This window comes from Garra rufa, chromosome 18, assembly GCF_049309525.1.
Source record: "Garra rufa chromosome 18, GarRuf1.0, whole genome shotgun sequence".
Taxonomy (NCBI): Eukaryota; Metazoa; Chordata; class Actinopteri; order Cypriniformes; family Cyprinidae; genus Garra; species Garra rufa.
Window position 1 is genome coordinate 12,978,286 of NC_133378.1, and position 23,630 is coordinate 13,001,915.

At 41.8% G+C, this 23,630-nt stretch overlaps 1 protein-coding gene across 1 annotated transcript in view; it reads left to right on the top strand.

Annotated features, from left to right (window-relative positions):
* The window catches only part of LOC141290521 (protein sel-1 homolog 3), a 42,842-nt gene that overhangs the window by 12,834 nt on the left and 6,378 nt on the right, over positions 1-23,630 (top strand). Inside the window, exons 7-21 of the mRNA XM_073822648.1 lie at positions 4,012-4,135; positions 5,816-5,945; positions 6,187-6,324; positions 6,406-6,629; positions 13,615-13,794; positions 15,872-15,994; positions 16,180-16,320; positions 16,524-16,586; positions 16,653-16,829; positions 16,942-17,069; positions 17,308-17,391; positions 19,978-20,059; positions 20,150-20,225; positions 20,676-20,770; positions 21,167-21,294. Coding sequence (XP_073678749.1) covers positions 4,012-4,135; positions 5,816-5,945; positions 6,187-6,324; positions 6,406-6,629; positions 13,615-13,794; positions 15,872-15,994; positions 16,180-16,320; positions 16,524-16,586; positions 16,653-16,829; positions 16,942-17,069; positions 17,308-17,391; positions 19,978-20,059; positions 20,150-20,225; positions 20,676-20,770; positions 21,167-21,294 — 1,893 coding nt within the window. The remainder of the gene's footprint in view (positions 1-4,011; positions 4,136-5,815; positions 5,946-6,186; positions 6,325-6,405; positions 6,630-13,614; positions 13,795-15,871; positions 15,995-16,179; positions 16,321-16,523; positions 16,587-16,652; positions 16,830-16,941; positions 17,070-17,307; positions 17,392-19,977; positions 20,060-20,149; positions 20,226-20,675; positions 20,771-21,166; positions 21,295-23,630) is intronic.

The following is a 23,630-nucleotide window of genomic DNA, read 5'->3' on the forward strand; positions in this document are numbered from 1 at the left end:
ACTCACGCTACCGCGGCGGCTTGAAGAAGCTGCTGGGTTGTGATCGAAGCCGTGAGCGGCGGGCTGGCGTTCGCTTTGGTAGATCGGCGCGGGATGTTGGCGCTGGGGCTGGCGAGCGCTTACCGCAGACCTGCCACGGTCCATTTCGCTGTTGCTGGAGCGGATGAGAAGGCTGAGGCGTCGGAAGACGCCGGGGAAGGTGCCGGTGATGGCGTGGCAAGAAGGCCTGTGGCCCCGTGGTGCAGCCGCGGGCTCGGTTGTAGGATCTTGCGGGGCGGTGGTGGCTTGAGTTGCGGCTAGGGATGCTGCGGGATCTCGTGCCGCTTCAAAAGTGTTATCCTCTGGATAAAAGGTGATCTCGGACATGTTCTCGGTGGTTGGATGTGCCAAAGTGTTGACGAGACAAGAAATGAGGAAGGTAGGATTGTTGTGTTATTTATAGGGATTTTCCCTGTGTAGATTAGATCGGGAGACTGATTACTAATGATGTATTGGCCGTGTTAATTATCTGCGCGAGCTCCTCCCGAAACTCGTTAATAAAACATCACTTATAATCATATTGAAGTTATTCTCTTACCATGAATTATCAGTCCAAGCGTGGCTGGCCTGCTACTGTCCGTTGTGATGCTTCATGGAGTTGCCTTTAAACACACACAAAGTGCAGTAAATATTAATTTTTTTTTTTAAATCTAATGCTAAAGCTAGAAAGGCAGCTAGTCATAAAACTTTTGTTTAACCTAGCTAACTTACGATTTCGAATTCTCAGCTAGGCTACTACTGGCCAACGTTAATTAACACCTGAACAAAATCACACATTAGTTAACTTACTGTTGATATAAGATATTTTATGTCTTGCGAGTTCAAATAATTGTATTTGGTAATTTAATAAGCTGACTGCGTCGTTTGTTAATTGAAAGTACAGCGCAGTTTACAGTGGTAAAGTTTATATAGGCTACCATAATATCGACAAGTAACGTTAAATGTTACTAGGTTAAACTGTTGGACAAAAATCTGACAAACCACACACAAACAGACATACAAATATATATTTTTACCTTGTTTGCTTGTCTTATTATCTCGTAAGGTGCGTCAATACACAGCGCAGATGCATTCCGGAATGGAACTCTCCCGCTCGCGGGTTCCATCCCCGGGGAAAACCCCCGGCTCTGCCTCGCTGGTTCCATGTCCTCACTCCTCAGACACGAGCGGCGCAACGCGACAAAAGACAGTATAGAAACCATTATAATCCGTGATACTATCCACAATAGATGCAGGACAGTAAACTGATGCACCAGTATATTTCTGAAGTACAGTAGTACTCTAAACACGCTGTTTCACTCGCGCTGTTTCTGACACGAAGGATGAACTCTGCGTAGGGCAAAATCCGGTCAGTCCAAATGTAAGAAATGAGGAAAAGAATTACCTCAATGGAGTGGTGCCAAAGAGGTCGTTACCGCAAATACAGTAGTAAACAGCAATTTTTAAATATACAGTTAGTCTCTGTATGTGGTGTTTGACGTCACAGAAAATTCCCATGATGCAAAGGGAATTACAGTTATTTACTTTAAAGGGAATTTGCAGTTTTATACTGGGTGATATACTGTAAATAACTGTAGAAATTACAGAAATGTCTAACAGTGTAGAATGTTGATTAAGGTTGAAAACCGGCTGTTTCTTGAAGATTCCACAGTTAGTAGTGCATGGTACGGCAAAGAATTCACCATGGTTGGAAAAGTGTTTTTAAAAGACCTCCAGGAAGTTAGGAGAAGGTTACAAAAACATTTCAAAGGCTTTAGCTATCCCTCAGATTACTGATCAGAGCATCATTAAGAAGTGGAAAGGGTATGGTACCACCAGCACATTGCCTAGATCAGGTCGCCCTTCTAAAGTGGATGACAGAGTAGGGCTGGGCGATATGGCAAAAAATGTAATCTCGATAATTTTTTCCCATATTGAACGATGACGATATATATTTCGATATAAGCTGTTGATGTTGCCAGCTTTAAAATAGTATCCCAACAATGACTAAAGCCACAAAAATTAAAGGATTCATTAAATTACATTTTTAAGTATAGTTTATTAACAAAAGCAGATTACAGATTTGGCCTTAAAAATTAAAATAACTTACTAAAATAAATGAAAAAAATAAATAAAAGTTGTGACAGAGTATGGTAAATGAGAGTAAATGTACAAAATGTGAACATAAAATTATTGTAAAAACATAATTTGTAACACATTTATTTATTTATTTATTTATTTATTATTATAAACACAATTGTTTATTTTCTCTATTATAGGTTGAGCTATTTAAATTAGAGGCAACCACTGCATTTTGAAACAATCTACAGTATAAATATCAAAAAATTACGACACAGCTCTTTCTTAATCGTATTAAGTGCAGACAATTCAGCCATAATCAAAGTAGGCTACTCTCTCATTATTCAAAGTGCAAATAGAGACGGAATATTTCAAGCATGATACAGAGCTATAGACATACACAACCTATCATAGTCTACATTCTGATAACAGCCTAGATATGTCATGTAGCCTAATTTGCGCGCATTGCGGAGTCACTCTCTAAACAAGGGGGATTAAAATTGCTTTTGAATGCGCGTGCGTTTTTTGCGTTCGGTTTCAGTTTTAACAATCGCGCCAAACTCTCAGCTGAGGTGAGAGTCACTTTTCAGATAGTCAAACCACTTACGGAATTCGTGCTACCTTTTTTTGTCGACAACTTCAACATCTTTGGATAATAACTCGAGGTTAGTTTCTCTTTCGTCGCTGCTTCCACTCTCCTTTTTTTGTCGTCCTGGTGTAAGGTTGCTTCGCAAAGTGCTGTAGAAAATGAACTTTGTACTTTGACGTGCACACGCACGCTGCACGCTGATTGGCCGCTGTCGCATATTTCTGCTGTGTGATTGGCTCTTAGATTAATCCATATCGAGCAAAAAATGTCTAGAGCTTATCATCGTTATTAACATAAATTTTATCGCGATTCGATATGATATCGTTTATCGGCCCAGCCCTATGACAGAGCAATAAGGACATTTATACCAGCAGGCCAAAGGCAACTTTGAAGGACTTACAAGGCTTTATGGCCAGTCTGGCGGCTTTACACAAAGCTGACCAGAATGGCAGGGTGGCACGGAAGAAGCCTTTTTTTTATTTGTGCTATGCAAAAACACATTTGGAAGAGTCTGATACCTTCTGGCAAAAGGTGCTATGGTCTGATAAGACCAAAATTAGCCTTTTTGGACTGATCTCCAAGCGCTATTTTTGGACAAAAGAAAACTCAGCACACCACCCAAAACCTATTGTGAAGCATGACGGCGACAGCATTTTGTTGTGGGGGTGTTTCGCTTCAGTTGGAACTGGGTGATTGGTCAGGATTGAAAGGAAAATAGATGCTGCCAAGTACATCCAAATTCTTGTGGAAAACCTGCATCTCTCTGCTAGACAGCTGAAGATGGGCAGGTCATTCACCTTCCAACACAACAATAACCCTAAACATACTACCAAAACTACGAAATGGCTTAAGGATAAGAAGGTGAATGTCCTTAAGTGGCCAAGTCAGACACTGACTTGAATCCAATTGAAAATCTGTGGATGGATTTGAAGAGAGCAGTCCATTGCCGCTCACCAAATTTGACTGAACTTGAGCAATTTTGCAAGGAAGAACGGGCAAATATTCCACAATCAAGGTGTGCAAAGCTAGACATATCCAAAAAGACTGATGGCTGTAATTAAAGCAAAATGTGGCTCTATGAATATTAAATCAAGGGACTGATGACTTTTCAAATCCTGTTATTCTAGTTGTTTTTTGGCAGAACTTTGTTTTTTTCTTTCAGTGGTTTGATGTTGTAAGACCAAAATTGTACATAAAGCTGGAAAAGTTAGTTGTAATGGGGTTTGATTTCAGGCTGTATGACAAATAAAGTAACTAGTTCAATAAGGTATGATGATTTTTTTATAGGCACTGTATATTCATGCTGGTTTTCTTGTTTTCCCCAGTTTCCATCAGCCAGTTCAGTTCAATGACACATCAGGATATTTTGTCATTGGTGGATGCAGCTACATGCAGGGGTTTCATGGCTATGTTGGACCAATTAGATACTATCGTTTAGGCTCAGAAAATGTGAGTCCTCTCTAATCTACAGTCGTGGCCAAAAGTTTTGAGAATGACACAAATATTAGTTTTCACAAAGTTTGCTGCTAAACTGCTTTTAGATCTTTGTTTCAGTTGTTTCTGTGATGTACTGGAATATAATTACAAGCACTTCATATGTTTCAAAGGCTTTTATCGACAATTACATGACATTTATGCAAAGAGTCAGTATTTGCAGTGTTGTCCCTTCTTTTTCAGGACCTCTGCAATTCGACTGGGCATGCTCTCAATCAACTTCTGGGCCAAATCCTGACTGATAGCAACCCATTCTTTCATAATCACTTCTTGGAGTTTGTCAGAATTAGTGGGTTTTTATTTGTCCACCCACCTCTTGAGGATTGACCGCAAGTTCTCAATGGGATTAAGATCTGGGGAGTTTCCAGGCCATGGACCCAAAATTTCAACGTTTTGGTCCCCGAGCCACTTAGTTATTACTTTTGCCTTATGGCACGGTGCTCCATCGTGCTGGAAAATGCATTGTTCTTCACCAAACTGTTGTTGGATTGTTGGAAGAAGTTGCTGTTGGAGGGTGTTTTGGTACCATTCTTTAATAATGGCTGTGTTTTTGGGCAAAATTGTGAGTGAGCCCACTCCCTTGGATGAGAAGCAACCCCACACATGAATGGTCTCAGGATGCTTTACTGTTGGCATGACACAGGACTGATGGTAGCGCTCACCTTTTCTTCTCCGGACAAGCCTTTTTCCAGATGCCCCAAACAATCGGAAAGAGGCTTCATCGGAGAATATGACTTTGCCCCAGTCCTCAGCAGTCCATTCGCCATACTTTTTGCAGAAGATCAATCTGTCCCTGAGGTTTTTTTTTTGGAGAGAAGTGGCTTCTTTGCTGCCCTTCTTGACACCAGGCCATCTTCCAAAAGTCTTGGCCTCACTGTGCGTGCAGATGCGCTCACACCTGCCTGCTGCCATTCCTGAGCAAGCTCTGCACTGGTGACACTCCGATCCCACAATCCTCTTTAAGAGACGATCCTGGCGCTTGCTGGACTTTCTTGGACGCCCTGAAGCCTTCTTAACAAGAATTGAACCTCTTTCCTTGAAGTTCTTGATGATCCTATAAATTGTTGATTTAGGTGCAATCTTAGTAGCCACAATATCCTTGCCTGTGAAGCCATTTTTATGCAATGCAATGATGGCTGCATGCGTTTCTTTGCAGGTCACCATGGTTAACAGTGGAAGAACAATGATTTCAAGCATCACCCTCCTTTTAACATGTCAAGTCTGCCATTCTAACCCAATCAGCCTGACATAATGATCTCCAGCCTTGTGCTCATCAACATTCTCACCTGAGTTAACAAGACGATTACTGAAATGATCTCAGCAGGTCCTTTAATGACAGCAATGAAATGCAGTGGAAAGTTTTTTTGGGGGGATTAAGTTAATTTTCATGGCAAAGAAGGACTATGCAATTCATCTGATTACTCTTCATAACATTCTGGAATATATGCAAATTGCTATTATAAAAACTTAAGCAGTAACTTTTCCAATTTCCAATATTTATGTAATTCTCAACTTTTGGCCACGACTGTAGATAAATGCATATGAAAAAGCCAATTTATTTTGTTAATTTTAATTAATGATGCAGCATGCATTTAGACATTCTTATGCAATAATATTGTATTATTTCTATTCAAGGTCACAAACCCTCTGTCCCCTGTTAGGACACTAAAGGAGCTAGACAGACTCCACAGACACTGTGAGGAAATCAGACAGGTCACTGAACAATATCTGCAGGCATTGAGACTGAACCGAGACACCTCTAGAGGTCAGTTCAAATGTGTCCAGAAATGTAGACTTACAAGAATTTCATGATAAATATTTGCGTTGAGATTTATGACATTTAATTGTGGACTTTGCTGTCTTGGCAGATCTGAGCACAGTTTAAGACATTAGCTAATGTTGCCATCCACTATTTTCTGCAAATTTAGGGATATAGCATAAAATATTACTAGATAGAAACACCAAGATGCACATAAAATCTTAAAATGTGATATTTTGGTCATCAGATGTTTGTGAGTCTTATTACGGAGGCCTTAGAAGGAAGTTTGGTCATAGGGAATGCACACAAACTTGGTCATGGGACCAGCAAAGAAGATTTAACCTCACCCTGAGGCTTCTAGAAGAACACCAAGAGCTCATAACAGGTATGAGTGGTTTAACATCCTCATTTATTATGTGAACTATGATGATTTTGGTGGAAAGATTCCCCATCCTCTGTTCCTCAGGTCCGGGCAACAGCAGCAGACATTTGCTACATCTAGGCCAAATGATTTTCCAGGATGTGGTAAAGACAATATCTAATGCAGAGAAATCTGATGGCAGTCTGGATCTCATGTCCACTATTATTGAGCAGCTTGAGGTGTCCTTCTGCTGGGGTCACCAGCACTCTTCTCTTCTGCTCTCTACCCTGCATCTGGCCGGCCTGGGCATCCCAGTGGACTTGGAGCAGGTGGGAACCAGAACACCTTAGCATTCTTTCGCCATAATAATAAGAGCCATGCAAGTCAACATGAAGTCAAAACCAACCCTAATTATTTTCTTAAATTGATAGTAAACCCCAAATTAAAGATTCTACCAGTGAAGTAAGTGTCTGCTTTTTGGCTAAATGTGTATGAAACACTGGCTACTCCACATTATAAAAAAGCCATACAACAATATTTACCCCATGAACATGGAAAACAGTAATAACAGCATTTACAGTGAGGAAAAAAATGATTTGATCCCCTACCAATCAGCATGATTTCTGGCTCCCAGGTCTATTTTAAATGATGTTTTATTAACAAGTTTCGGGAGGAGCTCACACAGATAATTAACACGGCCAATTCACCCTTAGCAATCACTCTCCCTATCCAATCAGCACAGGAAAAATCCCTATAAATAACACAAAATTCCTACCTTTATGATCTCTTGTCTTGTCAACGCTATGGCTCATCCAACCACCGCGAACATGTCCGAGATCGACCTCTATCCAGAGGATAACGCTTTTGAAGCGGCACCAGTTCCTGCAGCTTCCCCAGCTGCAACTCAAGCCACCACGGCCCCGCAGGATACTCCAACTGAGCCCAGGCCTTTTCGCGCTGTCACCGCTCATACCCGTCGACGCCAAGCCACGCCGTCACCGGCACCCTCCAGGCGTCCACCACCTTCCCCGGCGTCTTCCTACGCCTCAGCCCTCTCTTCCGCCCCAGCCACAGGGAAATGGACCGTGGCAGGACTGCGGCATGCGCTCGCTAGCGCCGTTGTCATCTTCCCGTGCCGAGCTACCAAAGCGGATCTCCTCGATCTGCACGATTCGCTCTCACTGGGCGAATCCTCCAGCATTACCCCTCCATCCAAGGCGGACAGAACGTGCGGGTGCCGCTCTACTCCCTACGCTCGGCCAGATCAATCTGCCAGTCCCGCAGGGACGGGTTCCCGGCCAGGGCACGCCAGCAGACCGTCAGCGAGTCTAGGCCGTGCCCCCGTCGCCGAGGCCACCAGCCCCCGCCCCCTTCTGCGTTCAGCCTAACGCTAGCACGCCGCTCATGGCCCCAATCGCTTCACAGCTTCTTCAAGCCGCCGCGTGCTACAACCTGAGCCTCACCACACTCCCCTTTCCTTCCCATGGCCGGCAGCGCTGCCATCCCACTCCAGCGCGAGTATCTCTCCACAAACGGCGCAAGCCCCAGCGTCCGCCATTCCTCCCCTCCTCCCTCCTTTGTCATTTACTGGGTTTACGTCGAGCGCGTACGTGCATCCGCTTATGACGCAAGCCACAATGCCCAATATCCCCCCCTCCTCCCCTCTCTGTCATCAGTCCCAGGAATCGCCCCAAGCTTGAGCATGTCTCCGCAAACAATAACAGCAGCCACTTTTCCTCCCGTCCAAGCCCCCTCTCCCTTCTCGCTAACCTCAGCGACACCCCTGCCCTTTCCCCAAATGCCTTAGCCCTGGAAACACCCCCAGTACCTATTTCCATCAGGAACCAGATCTTATCAGGTGCGGATATAGACCTTTTTTCACTTCTTTCTCCTATCTCTCCTCCAACTCCCGACCGCCAAATCAATTGCGCAGATTTTTCAGTCACCTTAAAAAATTCAAGCAACAATCCGTCACGCATTTTATCATTTGTCGAATTCACCATTGCCTTCACCCGTTATACAGAAGTGAGTTGCACCGTCTTTCCCCACAGAAGACGCGACTACTGAGCTCAGCGGCTATCTCACTGTAATCGCTGAGCTCGCATTATTACGGGGGTTCTCATTTCTATACGTACCACAAGCTGTTCGCAGCCAAGTGTGCTATCCGGATCGCTCAGTGGAACCAGTGTCCTTATTGGGGGGCTCTAGATTCGGAACTACACAGCAGTGTATTTTTAGGCTGCCGCAATATTTAATGCGCAGTCTGTCATTCGTTTAATCACTCCACTGTCATTTGCCCTTTCGTCAATCCATCCATCCCCCCCTGCCCCGAACCTTCTCAGCCTAAATCCACGCTCATGCTCGCCTGATTTGTCCTGTGCAAAAAGCTGCAAATAAAAATTCTAAACAATATTTATCGACTCCTGTAAATGTTTCTCGTCTATCTGAAGAATTGCTTCATCATCCTGATTCTCAGTTTACAGATTATATTCTAACAGGTCTCTCACACGGCTTTCACCCCGGTGTCGAAAGTCTCCCTTCCGAAAGCTTTATCTGTCCCAATCTCCAGTCGGCTTTTGCCGAACCCGAATCAGTCGACCTCCTAATTAAAAAAGAATTAGAAGCGAACTTCATGATTGGCCCCTTCTCCATTCCTCCCTTCAGCGTTTTTCTGGTCAGCCCCATCGGTATAGCTACCAGGAACTTTTCAGGTAAAAAACGGTTAATAATTGATCTGTCGTCCCCACATAATTCCCCATTTCCGAGCATTAACAACCTCATCCTGCTCGATGAATTTTCTCTTCACTACCACGACATCGACCAAGCCATTACCCTGATAAAAAAAAGCAGGTCGCGGTGCTTGGCTGGCCAAAGTCGACATCACCTCCGCCTTTAAAGTCATGCCCATCCACCCAGTTTTTTGGCACCTATTCGGCATCCGCTGGCAGGATAAATATTACTTTGCTGTCCGCCTCACCTTCGGCTGCAGAAGCAGCCCCAAAATTTTTTACATGTTGTCAGAGGCAATTTGCTGGATCATCTCCAACAATCATGACATACCATTTTTAGTTCATCTCCTAGACGACTTTTTGATCATCTCGCCCCCCGACTCTGTCCCAGCCGCACATCTTTTGACTACCCAAAAGCTTTTCGCAGAGCTCGTGAATCCCCTCGCACAAGACAAAACCTTAGGCCCTAGCACTTCAACTTGGATTCCCAAAAATTCCAGGCCTCTCTACCCAAAGAAAAAAACGATAGAACCATACTGGTTATTCCTCTCTCCTAGCTAATCCAAGCGCGAGCTTTTATCCGTTTTAGGCCATTTAAATTTTGTAATGTGCATCATCCCGCAAGGCCGCCCCTTCATCTCCCACCTGCTTCAGCACCTGCTGATTCAGCACCGCCTGCTCCCGCAGGAGCCTCTAGCCTTCTCCCCACACTGCAGCAGCAGCATTCACTCCCGCTGGAGCCTCTACTTATAACCTTTCTCCGCAGCAGCAGAGCCTGCTTCCGCAGAAGCCTCTAGCCCTCTTCCCCGCACCGCAGTGCCAGCTCCCGCAGGAGCCTCTAGCCTTCTTCCCACACTGCAGCAGCAGAATTCGCTCCCACCGGAGCATCCATTTATATCCTTTCTCTGCCGCAGCAGAGCCAGCTTCCGCAGAAGCCTCTAGCCTTCTTCCCCGCATTTCAGCAGCAGCTTCAGCTCCCGCAGGAGCCTCATCCACCTTTTTGTAGTTCCCCACTGCCGCAAGCAGTCCCCTCTTCCATAGGAGTTTTTTCCTATTTTTCCCAGCAGTGCCCGCAGGAGCTCCTCCCTTATCTCCATCCATGCATCAACGCCCACAACGAACGTCCAGCATCCCTTAAGTCCAAGCTTTTTGGGGGGGCTTTTTGGCTGCGATTAGTTACTCGCCCTTTGGGGAGCGCTTATAGGGTTCGGGCCAGAGCTGAGCTCGGACCCCTCCCCCTGGGCGGGGGAGAGCCCCGGGCTCGGGAATGACTACCGAGCTCAAGGCCCTCTCCAGGACAGCACGCCAAATATGCACAATCTTTCGCTCAGTTTATTATCTGTAAGAGGGAACTCGTGAAATGATGTTTTATTAACAAGTTTCAGGAGGAGCTCACACAGATAATTAACACGGCCAATTCACCCTTAGCAATCACTCTCCCTATCCAATCAGCACAGGAAAAATCCCTATAAACAACACAACATTCCTACCTTCATCATCTCTTGTCTTGTCAACGCCCCTCCTCCACCCCGTCTCCTCACCTTCAGCCCTTAAGGGGGAGCGCTTATAGGGTTCGGGCTAGTGCTGACCTCGGACCCCTCCCCCTGGGCGAGGCCCTCTCCCGGACAGCGCGCCAAATACGCACAACCTTTCGCTCAGTTTATTATCTGTAAGAGGGAACTCGTGAAAGAGGTAACGAGCTGAGATTATCTCAGCTTGTTACCTGTATAAAAGACACTTGTCAACGGGAGCAGTCTGTCAATCAGATTCCAAGATCTCACCTCGTGAAGTTTCAATGATCATGAGAATGGTGAAGAATCAGCCCAGAACTACACAGGAGGATCTTGTCAATGATCTCAAGGCAGCTGGGCCCATAGTCATTAAGAAAACAATTGGTAACACACTACACCATGAAGGACTGAAATCCTGCAGAACCCGCAAGGTCCCCATGCTCGAGAAAGCACATGTACAGGCCCGTCTGAAGTTTGTCAATGAACATCTGAATGATTCAGAGGAGAACTGGGTAAAAGTGTTGTAGTCAGATGAGACCAAAATCAAGCTCTTTGTCATTAACACAACTCGCCGTGTTAAGAGGAGGAGGAATGCTGCCTATGACCCCAAGAACACCATCCCCACCGTCAAACATGGAGGTGGAAACATTATGCTTTGGGGGCGTTTTTCTGCTAAGTGTACAGGACAACTTCACCGCATCAAAGAGACGATGTACCATCAAATCTTGAATGAGAACCTCCTTCCCTCAGCCAGGGCATTGATAATGCGTCGTGGATGGATATTCCAGCATGACAATGACCCACAACACACGTCCAAGGCAACAAAGGAGTGGCTCAAGAAGAAGCACATTAAGGCCCCAATCACACCGAATGCGTCTTTTATGTCTGAAAACGCGAGACGCACTGCACTGCCTTTTTTTGGTGACTTTTAAATAGAGCAGTGTGCTGCGTTTTTTTTTTTATGTTTCTAGGCAACGACCAAAACAGCTGTCCTGTCAGACTAATCAAATGATTATAGCACGAGCGCTTTAAAATCTTTGGTTTTTGCTGTTAAGTAAACTGTCATATTAGCAGAAACCTTAAAAAATACAGCTCCAGGTTACCCACAACAGAAACCAAAAGTTTCTCCTCCATTATTGCAGTCTTATTATCATTGCTGTCACCACAACAGAAGGCCCGCCTCTCCATTCATTCAATGGAAAAAAATGCGAATGACGGGCGTTTTTCCGCTCAGAGTTGCTTTTTTTTTCAACTTCAGGCGCTCAGAGCGCTCCTGCAAAAATGCGAGGTGCAGCAGGCAGCTAAAACGGGAGGCGCCCGGGGCGCATAAGCAGCGCCCAAAACGCTCACTGCCAACAGAAAACAATTAAAAAAGGCGCCTCTTACTGCAAAAAACGTGTTCTGTCTAATGGAGGCCTAAGGTCCTGGAGTGGCTTAGCCAGTCTCCAGACCTTAATCCCATAGAAAATCTGTGGAGGGAGCTGAAGGTTCAAGTTGCCAAACATCAGCCTTGAAACCTTAATGACTTGTAGAGGATCTGCAAAGAGGAGTGGGAGAAAATCCCTCCTGAGATGTGTACAAACCTGGTGGTGGCCAACTACAAGAAATGTCTGACCTCTGTGATTGCCAACACGGGTTATACATTTTTTAAAATGTGTTTTTCTAGATGTTTTTGTTGTTATTCTGTCTTTCACTGTTAAAAAAAACCCATTACCATTAAATTTATAGACTGATCATTTCTTTGTCAGTGGGCAAACGTACAAAATCAGCAGGGGATCAAATATTTTTTCCTCACTGCAGCTACCTGTTGTGTGCAAGGTTGTGTTCAATTTACCAGTTGTAGACGTTTGTAGTGCCGCGCATAAATCACTGTCGGCAGCTTCAAAGTTCCTGCTGATGGAAAACAGCAGGAAAACAGCCTGAGTGGGAATTGGTTCTCTTGGAACCACCATGCTGGCTAGTTCCTAGAACTGAGTTCCTAGAACTACGTGGTGCAGAAGCCCCTGTTTACTCACTCTCATGTCGTTTCCAACCCTCAAGGCTTTTGTTCATCTTCAGAATTTAAATGAAGATATTTTGAATGTCTTACTTTTTAATGTCTTATTTTTAAGACATTAAAAATATTTTTAATGTAATGTAGGTATTTTTAAAGTATATTAAGTTTTTTGCCACTCTAACGACAGTCCATGCAACTACCACTTGATGCTTCAAAATGTTCATAAAGAGATTGTGAAGCTAATGTATATGAATTGAGAGGTTTAGTCCAAGTTTTCTGAAGAGGCTTGATCACTTTATATGACATCACACATTTTCCCTCAAGGACATGTCGGATGGTTGTATACATATATACCGATGTACCATTGTGTCAGATATGCAAATATAGTCTCAAATACGACAGCTTTATTGCTGCATTTGTCAACAACAGTGCATGTTGATAGTCAAATTTCATGTGTTCCATTTAAAGATGTTTGACCTTGTCCACCTTCCATAGTTTCCATAGTCCATGTATTAGTTGCATATACTGTCAATGGAGAGACATAAATGTCATGGATTTCATTAAAATATCTTCATTTGTGTTGTCTAAAGATGAACAAAAATCTTACAGGTTTGGAACGACATGAAGGTGAGTATATCATGGCAGAATCTTTGAACTATCTCTTTAATACAATCTTGGTCTTATTGTGAATAACACATATGTGCACAGTTTCCAAACAAAAAATGTTTGCCTTTATAATCTTTCATCAAAATTGCTTGAATAACTAATAACCACCTCTAAAAACGCCTTTCTCTTGGATGACGTCATCTAGGTCATCTGCAGGTTAATGGCAACCATTAGTCAAATGGCTATTTAGGCATTGTTTTAGGCTACTGCTGTAATCTACTCTTTTGTTTTATGTTGTCCTGAGTAGAAATTTAATAAAAAAGCTGCAAAACCAGATACACTGCAGTAGAAATGAGAGCAGGAGCTACAAAAGGAACACAGTTGCATGGGTGCCAGATACACATTTTGTTTGGTACAGCAATAACTGTGTCAAAGTATGATCTTTGAACTGTCGATAACATCTTTTTCTCAGGGTCATGTCTATAGTTTGATAGGCGGTGTCTCTGATGACCGTCTCGCTCTGATGCATTTGGGATACAAGCACATGCAGGGTCTGGATGGTTTCCCCGAAGACCAGAACACAGCATACGGTTACTATGCCAACATAGGCAAACAGACCAGCATCGACCGCAATAAAGTACAAGACTCATGGGTGAGTTACGCATTTATCTACAGAGGTTTTGTTATGTTACAGCCTTGACATAATAATGACATACCCCATAATGACAACATGAAAGAAGTTTGTTTGATTTTTTTTTTTGCAAATTTATTTTAAAAAAAGGAAAAAAAAACACATGTACATAAGTATTCACAGTCTTTGTCATGACACTCAAAATTGAGCTCAGATGCATCTTGTTTCCACTAATCATCCTTGAGATGTTTTTACAACTTGAATGGAGTCTATCCCTGCGTTCCATTCAGAAGGGTTCATCCCTATGCCCTAATCCCTTCAAAGGATTTACCCTCCGGAGTGAGAGCTTTGAAAGGGTTGAAAGGTGTAGGGGACGAAACAACTGTTTCTTGAAGTGCCCTTCTTCATTATCATCCCGTGCCCACACAGAGGCACCGTCATCTTGCAAAGAATCTGCGCAAAGGATCATGGGCGCCTGAAGTGTTCATAAGTTGTACCCTTCAAAATACTTCATTCTGAAGGGCCCTTTGAAGTGGCTAGTTTTGAGCTCCAGCATTTCTTTGTGGAGAGAGAACTTTCCAGAAGAACAACCATCTCTGCAGCACTTAACCAATCAGGCGTGTAAGGTTGAGTGGCCGGACGGAAGCCACTCCTCAGTAAAAGGCACATGACAGCTCGCCTGGAGTTTGCCAAAAAGCACCTGAAGGACTCTCAGACCATGAGAAACTAAATTCTCTGGTCTGATGAAAGATTAAACTCTTTGGCCTAAATGCCAAGTGTCATATCTGGAGGAAACTAGACACCACTCATCACCTGGCCAATACGATCTCTATGGTGAAGCATGGTGGTTTTTCAGTGGCAGAAACTGGAAGACAAGTCAGGATTGAGGAAAAGATGAGGGCAACAATGTAAAGAAACTTTCTTGATGAAAACCTGCTACGGAACACTCTGGACCTCAGGCTGGAGTGACGGTTTACCTTTCAACAGGACAACAACCCTGCACACAGCCAAGATAACAAAGGAGTGGCTATGGGACAACTCTGTGAATGTCCTTGAGTGGCCCAGCCAAAGCCCAGACTTGAACCCAAATAACCATCTCTGGGGAGATCTGAAAATGGCTGTGCACTGACGCTCTCCATCCAACATGATCGAGCTTAAGAGGTACTGCAAAGAAGAATGGAAGAATCTACCCAAAAATAGGTGTGCCAAGCTTATAGCATCATACTCAAAATGGCTGTAATTGGTGCCAAAGGTGCTTCAACAAATACTTAATACATACAGTATATACTTATGTACATGTTTTTATTTTTAATACATTTGCAAAGATTTCAAACAAACTTCTTTCACATGGTCATTATGGGGTATTGTTTGTAGAATTGTGAGGAAAATAATACATTCAATCTATTTTGGTGTAAGGCTGTAACATAAAAAAAGTGGAAAAAGTGAAGTACTGTGAATACTTTCCTGATGCACTGTTATGTAAATGTAAATTATTTTATAGGTATAGTACATCAGTTATATTTACATGAGCTCTGGATGTTTATATTTATTTCAATTCCCTAATAAAATTTTGTAATCAAAAAAAGAAAATAAATAAATAAAACAAACATTTACATTTTCACCAGAAAGACAAATTATACATTTCTAATGTTACTGTGAAAAAAAAATATATTAATTGAGTTTATCAAACATGCTTGTCTAAAGATGCTAAATTAAACATATTATGTCATGAAAATGTAGTTAATTTGAATCCTGCATACACTACAGATTACAGAAAGTAGGAGAATTACATTTGCAAATGCTCATTTGCTAGTAAAATGCTGGCTTAGTATAAGGTGGATCTCTTGTTTATCAGCGAGCACAGTCAAATATTTAGAAAAACGACACTGCTGAAGTGTTTTAGGTTGGCTGTTAATGAAATATAGAACTGAAAATTTTGTAAACACAAAGACACACCCAGACTCATGTCAGTCAGACAAATCCTGTGTCATCTGTTTGTTTAAGGTTTCTGGAGTGTTTGAATGTGTGTGAATTAGCATGTTAACTCACATTGTTTTGATGTGAACTAATCATGTCTAAATGTGTTTCTTCTCTACAGCAAACTCTCACAGAACAAGTTCATTTAAACAATAACGATGAGCTCCAAACTCAAACAGGCGAGCTGGGCGATGTTGTGCAGTATTTAAAACACCAGGCTGACAGAGGAGATATAGAATCTCAGGTCTTTACTTCTTTATCTTTAGTTCTTATGAACTCTCTATCTTTGGGAACCTCTCACGTTAAATTTGAACTTTTTGAGAAAATTTGATTTTTTAATGAAAACCAGAGCTGGGGAAGGGACGTTTTGTTTCTTCATTTGAGATCCCTAGCTGTTGTAACTCATTTGTGGGCTGGTGTTTCTTGTAGAAAAATCTGGCCAGGATGCATCTTTGGGGCAGTAACGGGGTGGAGAAAGACATTCAGTCAGCGGTCATGTGGTACGCCAGAAGTGCCCTGCAGATGGTCGATCCCACGGCCATGTACGACTACGCCATTCTTCTTCTTAAGGTGATCCACAGGTTACATGAAAATCTCTTGAGCCGTATCTTTTCAGGCATTTGCATTGTAAAAAGCACATGCTTGTTTTGTATAAGTAGAAACTCCTCACACAAGATTAGGAAAATAAATGTAAAATGGTGTATCTGTAGATACTTTCAAGACTACCCATCACGTAGACCTGAGAAAAAACTAGTTTGTGTGTGTTTAAACAGGGCACAGGAGTGAAGAAGAACCAAACACTTGGCTTTGAGCTTCTGGATAAAGCTGCAAACATGGTAAGCACACGTGTGTGGATGTGAAGTGTTGTGATAACTATAATGAGCCATGTGTGTATTTCTCAGGGTTCTGTGGAAGCTCTGAACGGACTCGGATGGTACTACAGTACCATAGTAAAGGATAAAAGAAAAGCCTTTCAATACTTTGAGTTGGCGGCTCAGAATGGCAGTCGTGATGGGCTCTTCAATGTGGGCGTTTACCACTTAAATGGTGACAATCCTGACCAGCCAGACAGGAATGAGGTACTTGGATGCGTTAAATGCAGAGCACAAATTCCAGGAATGGGTCACCATACTTGGCCTCACGTCACCTCCTTTCCTTTCCTTTATATTGTTGATCACAATGATTTTTCAGACTGCTGCGTTCCACTACTTCTTGCATGCGGCTCAGTTGGGTCACGTGGACGGTGCTGTGCAGTCAGCATTGTTTCTCTCCACCGGAGTCGTACAAGGAGTACAGAGAGATCAGGACAAAGCTGTGCTGTATGTCTCATATATATTTCTACCTGCACACTTCACACAACAGTCCTTTAACTTCCTTTAGTACAACTGCCACCACACATGGACTGCTCATTTACTGGAAGATCACTGACAAGTTTGACAGATTTGACAAAATGCTTAAATGCAAATGTTAGGTTCATCTGATGGGTAGATCAATATTTAATATGTTTTGTTATTTCACATGTTTCTCTCTTTTGTTGGGTTTCTCCATTTTCTTCAGGCTGTTGAAACAAGCCAGTGAGATCAATGGACACCTGGGCTTCATGGTTAAAGACGCTCTTCAAACATATCAAAGAGGATCATGGTGAGAGAACCATCCAAATCTTTATATATCCGCCCATCCATCCATTTATTCAGGCATCCAATCATTCCTTTATCTCTGCATCCACCCCTTTATACTGTACATCCATCTCTCTATCTTGATACAGTATACTTTTATACAGTACATCCATTCCTTCATAAATCCACCCATCCCTTCACCCATACCTCCATAAATCCATCCACCACTGCATCCAACAACTCTACATACATCCATTCAACATTAATCCATTTATTCATTCTTCCATCCATCTATCCCTTCAAACATCTATCCATCCATCCAACATCCATCTATTCCTTCATTCTCTGCATCCATCCCTTCAGAAAGTTCATCCATCCATCAGTTCCTTCATCTTTCCATCTTCAAACCTTACATCATCCCTTTATAAATCCATCCATCCAACATCCATTTATCTACCCATCCCTTCATATATCCATTCACCCATCTATCCAGCATCCATACATCCATCCACATAACCCTTCATAAATCCATCATCCAACATTCAACTATTCCTTCATATATCCATCCACCCATCTATCCAACATCCCTACATCCATGCATCTATCTATCCATCCCTTCATACATCCATCCACACACACATCCCTTCATAAATCCATCATCCAACAGTATTTGACTTTACTTTATACAGTACATCCATCCATTCCTTCAAACATCCATCCTTCCAACATCCATCCATAGATCCAACTATACCTTCATATATCCATCCTTCCAACATCCATCCATAGATCCAACTATACCTTCATATATCCATCCATCCATCCATCCATCCATTCCTTCATCTCTGCATCCATCCCTTCATACAGTACATCCATTAATCCATCCATCCATCCATCCATCCATCCAATATCCATCCATTCATTTATTCATCCATCCATCCATTCCTTCAATCTCTGCATCCATCCCTTCATACAGTTTATCCATCAAACGGTTCCTTCATCTCTTCATCGTTACACAGTATAACTTCATACAGTACATCCATCACTTTAGAAATCCATCCATCCATTCAACATCCCTACATCCGTCCATTCATCCATCCATCCATCCATCTACCTATTCACATATCTCTTCATAAATCCATCATCCAACATTCATCTATTCCTTCATACTGTATATCCATCCATGCATCCATCCATCCATCCATCCATCCATGCATCCATCCATCCATCCATCCATCCATCCATCCATCCATCCATGCATCCATCTATTCATTCATTCATTCTCAGCATTCATCCCTTTATACAGTTCATCCATCTATCAGTTCCTTCATCTCTCCATCTTTATACAGTATACCTTTATACAGTACATCCATCACTTCACAAATCCATCCTTCCAAGATCCGTTTATTCACCCATCCCTTAATAAACCATTCACCCATCCATCCAACATCCCTATATCCATCCATCTATTCATCCCTTCATATATCCATCCACATATTCTTTCATAAATCCATCATCCAACATTCATCTGTTCCCTTATATATCCATCCATCCATTCTTTTATCTCTGCATCCATCCATCTATCCATCAATTCCCTCATCTCTTTATAAAGTACATCCATCTATCCCTTCCTAAATCCATATATCCAACATCTATCCATCCACCCATCCTTTCATACACCCATGATCATATCTCTTCATAAATCCATCCATCCATTTATTACACAAAAACCCATCTATTCCATCATATATCCATCCATCCACCCAACCCTTTCAAACATCAATTTATCCATCCATCGTTCCTTCATCTCTCCACCCATCCCTTTATACAGTACATCCATCCATCCCTTCTTAAATCCGTATATCCAACATCTCTCCATCAACCCATCCTTTCATGCATCCCTTCATAAATCTATTCATCCCTTCATACATCCATCCATCAAACAAACCTCCATCTATTTCTTTATATATCTATTCATCCACCCAACCCTTTCAAACATCCATCTACCCATCCATCATCAGTTGATTCATCTCTCATTCATCCCTTTATACAGTAAATTCATTCATCCCTTTATAAATCCATCCATCCACCGATTCCTTCATCAACCCATCCATCCATTTAACTTCATCCATCCATCCATCCATCCATTCCTTCATCCATCCATCCACTTATCCCTTCATAAATCCATCCATACAACATTCATCAATTCATTCATATATCTGTCCATCTATTTAAACAACCATCTACTCATCCATCCATCCCTTCTTAAATCCATTTATCCAACATCTCTCCATCCACCCATCCTTTCATACATCCATTCACATATCCTTTCATAAATCCATTCATCCCTTCATCCATCCATCCATCCATCCATCCATCCATCCATCAAACAAACACCCATCTATTCCTTCATATATCCATTCAACAAACTTCCATCTATTCCTTCATATATCCATCCATCCACCCAACCCTTTTAAACATTTTTGTCCATCAATATTTTTGATGGAAAATTGACTAGCGCATTATTCAGAATAAATTTATTTGCAATACATGGATAAAAAGTTGTTTTACATATTTCTAAATGTTTGTATGGATATTTGATGTCTGTTTAAAGGGATGAAGCGTTGGTGAAATATGCCATGCTAGCAGAAACTGGTCTCGGTGTGGCACAACACAATGCTGCTCATCTGTGTGAGGTGAACAGTCTCATTTTCTTCCAGTCCAACCATCTCTTTCATTTCCTAGCTGTTGTTGTTTTACATCATGGATCTCATGTGTATTTTTAGGTATTAGGTCACAGTTCTGCTTGTCAGTGGAGATACCACAACTACTCCACCTACAATCACATCCCTCAGGAAGCTGGTGAGTCTTAGAAAATACAGCACTAACACTGTAACATACAACTACATTTCTTCAGGAAAATAACTATAATTTATTTAACAATTTTCATGGCTTTGACTTTCACATTTAAAAAAAAAATGTTTTAACCCTAATCCATGATGAACAAATGTTATTTCATTCAAGTACATCTCAAATCACCCTTTATTCTGAAGTGGAAATGCCGGTTGTGGAATAAAATGGAATAAAAATAAATTTTCATATCTACATTATATCTAATTTCATACCTAGCATATTATCTTTACAAAATACAGTTTGAAAGGGTTAACAAATACATCTTGTTCAAAATGATGCACACTAAAAATATTTTATCCTTTTTACATATTTACATATTATATCATAAATGTTTTTTTTTTTGGTCACCTTCCTCTCTCTTTCTGCCTTTATCTACTACTATTTCTCTGTCTGCTGCAGGTTTGTTGCGGATGGGAGATTATTACAGTGAAAAGGCTGATATGTTGAATGCCATGGAGATGTACAGTACAGCAGCCTTGTATGGCAGTGCTCAGGTACAGACACTTACACAGGTTTTTGTTTTATTCCATATTATACAAACTGTATTTTCTATCCCTCTGCACTAACCCTACACCTAAATGGCCCTCACACAAAACAACATTCTGCAATTTTAGATTTTGAAGGAAACATTGTTTCATATTTTTAAAGCTATTTTATTTATGCTGATTTAGGAAATGTCCTCATTAAGCTCATTTATGTTGTTATACCAGTGTAACACTCATGTCATTATACAAATGTGTGTCCTTATAAATTATATAAACACACACACAAGTCTGTACAAAGTAGATTCTAGATTTTGGAATTAAATGTATCAAATTAAATGTCTAATTTAGAATAGATTTCCAGAGTCCAGTAGTTGAAGTTCTAATACCTATTTGTGTGATTGTTAGGGCCTTTTTAATCTGGCCATGTTAATTGAAGAGGGTTATGAAGTTCCTGAAATCGTTCTGGATCAGATGGGACTCTTAGACGCAAATGATGTGAGCCGGAGTGCTGTGGTGGCAGATCTTTTATCCAGGTTTGTGTGCTCTAAGCTATCTGGGATTTGCTTGTTAGTTTCACAGCAAGTTTTTTGAAAGACAACTTTTCAGCTCTTTGGTTGCTTTGAATTATGCAAAACATGGTGCAAAACAAATGTATGTTGTGCATTGCTTTGTGATTCTTGTAATTACATTCTTGTTGGCCTTAAAATATAATGTGGTATGGTGGTGGTTGAGCCCCCCTCATTATTGTAACATTGGTACTTGAGTATAGTGTGTGTATGTATACATATAGTTATGTAGCAATAGTTGCCTATAGTTAATAGGCCAAATTTATGAACATTTCCTTATGAATATAGTAAAATCTCTAAAACTAAAAAAGCGACATAAAGGGACTGTAATGTCCTACAATATATATATATATATATATATATATATATATATATATATATATATATATATATATATATATATAGATAGATAGATAGATAGATAGATAGATATACACAGTCAAGCACGAAATTATTCATACCCCTGGCAAATTCTGACTTAATCTTACTTTTATTCAACCAGCAAGTTTTTGTTTTGTTTTTTGACTGGAAATGACACAGACTTCTCTCAAAAGATAATAAGACGATGTACATGAGGCATCATTGTGGAAAAAAAATATTTCTCAGCTTTTACTTACATTTGAACAAAAAGTTGAATCAACTCTCTCTTTCCTAGCGTTCGTCCCGCGTAGGTTGCCTAGGTCCGCTGTTTTTATGATTTGGCACATGTTTTACGCCAGGTGCCCGTCCGGACACAACCCAGCCCTGAGACTGCACTAATTCGTGCAACCCCAGTGCTGGGACACACCCACTCACTCATTCACTACGGCCAATTTAGACTGTCCAATTCACATATGCATGTCTTTGGAATTGTGGGGGAAACCGGAGCACCCGGAGGAAACCCACTTAGACACGAGGAGAACATGCAAACTCCACACAGAAAGGGTATCCTGGCCCAGCCGGGGCTCAAACCAGGAACCTTCTCGCTGTGAGGCAACAGTGCTACCCACTAAACCACTGTGCCGCCCAGCTGTTTTAATCAACTCAACAGGTGAAAAACAGAAGCTCTCTGCTGTTGGTTTGTGGACAGTCATGGCTAAGACAAAGGAGCTCACAGAGGACCTGCGGCTGTGCATTGTGGCTGATCACAAGTCAGGAAAGGGCTATAAGACCATATCTAAATGTTTTGAAGTTCCAGTGGCTACAGTGCAAAGTATTAATAAAAAATACAAGACGTTTCGCACTGTGAAAAACCTCAGAGGACGTGATCGGAAGCCAAAAGTGACACCAGTGCTGGTCAGGAGGATAGTGAGAGAAAAAAATTAATCAAGGATCACCCCCAAGGCCATCCTGGTGAATCTGGGCTCTGCTGGTGGCAGCATCTCAAGGCAGACAGTCTAACGGACACTGCACGGACGCAGACCAAGGAGGACACCACTTCTCCAGATAAGGCACACAAAAGCCCAATTGGCCTTTGAAAATGCTCATCTGGACAAACAAGAAGAAGACTTCTGTTTCATGGTCAGATGAAACAACAAAAAAAAAAAAAATTGAATTGTTTGGCCACAATGATGTAGCCTTCATTTGGCGTAAAAAAGGAGAAAACCTTCACCCCTAAGAACACCATCCCCACTGTCAAACATGGTGGTGGGAACCTAATGTTTTGAGGGTGTTTTTCAGCCGGTGGACCAGGGACGGAGCAGTACATCAAAATTCTCAACAACAACATCAGGCAGTCTGCAGAGAAACTTGGTCTTGGGCACCAGTGGACATTTCAGCACAACAACGACCCAAAACACACAGCTAAAGTGGTGAAGAAATGGTTAGCAGACAAAAATATTAACGTTTTGCAGTGGCCCAGCCAGAGTCCTGACTTAAATCCAATTGAGAATCTGTGGAGGAGCTAAAGATCAGGGTGATGGCAAGGAGACCCTCCAACCTGAAAGAGCTGAAGCTCATCGCTAAAGATGAATGGGCAAAAATACCAGTGGAGACATGCACAAAGCTGGTCAGCAATTATAGGAAGCATTTGATTGAAGCTTTTCTATTTTTTCCACAATGAAGCCACTTGTACATTGTCTTATTATCTTTTGGGAGATGTCTGTGTCATTTCTAATAAATTGCTGGTTACATAAAAGTAACTTTAAGTCAGAATTTGCCAAGGGTATGAATAATTTCGGGCTTGACTGTATATTTAATATTTATATTAACTTGCTGCAAAAGTAGTTTCAGTAACACAGAACACTTTATCATGGAATAACATGCACCCGTAAATCATTCACAAAACGACCTACAATGTGCACTAAAAAGTAAATAAGATCCAT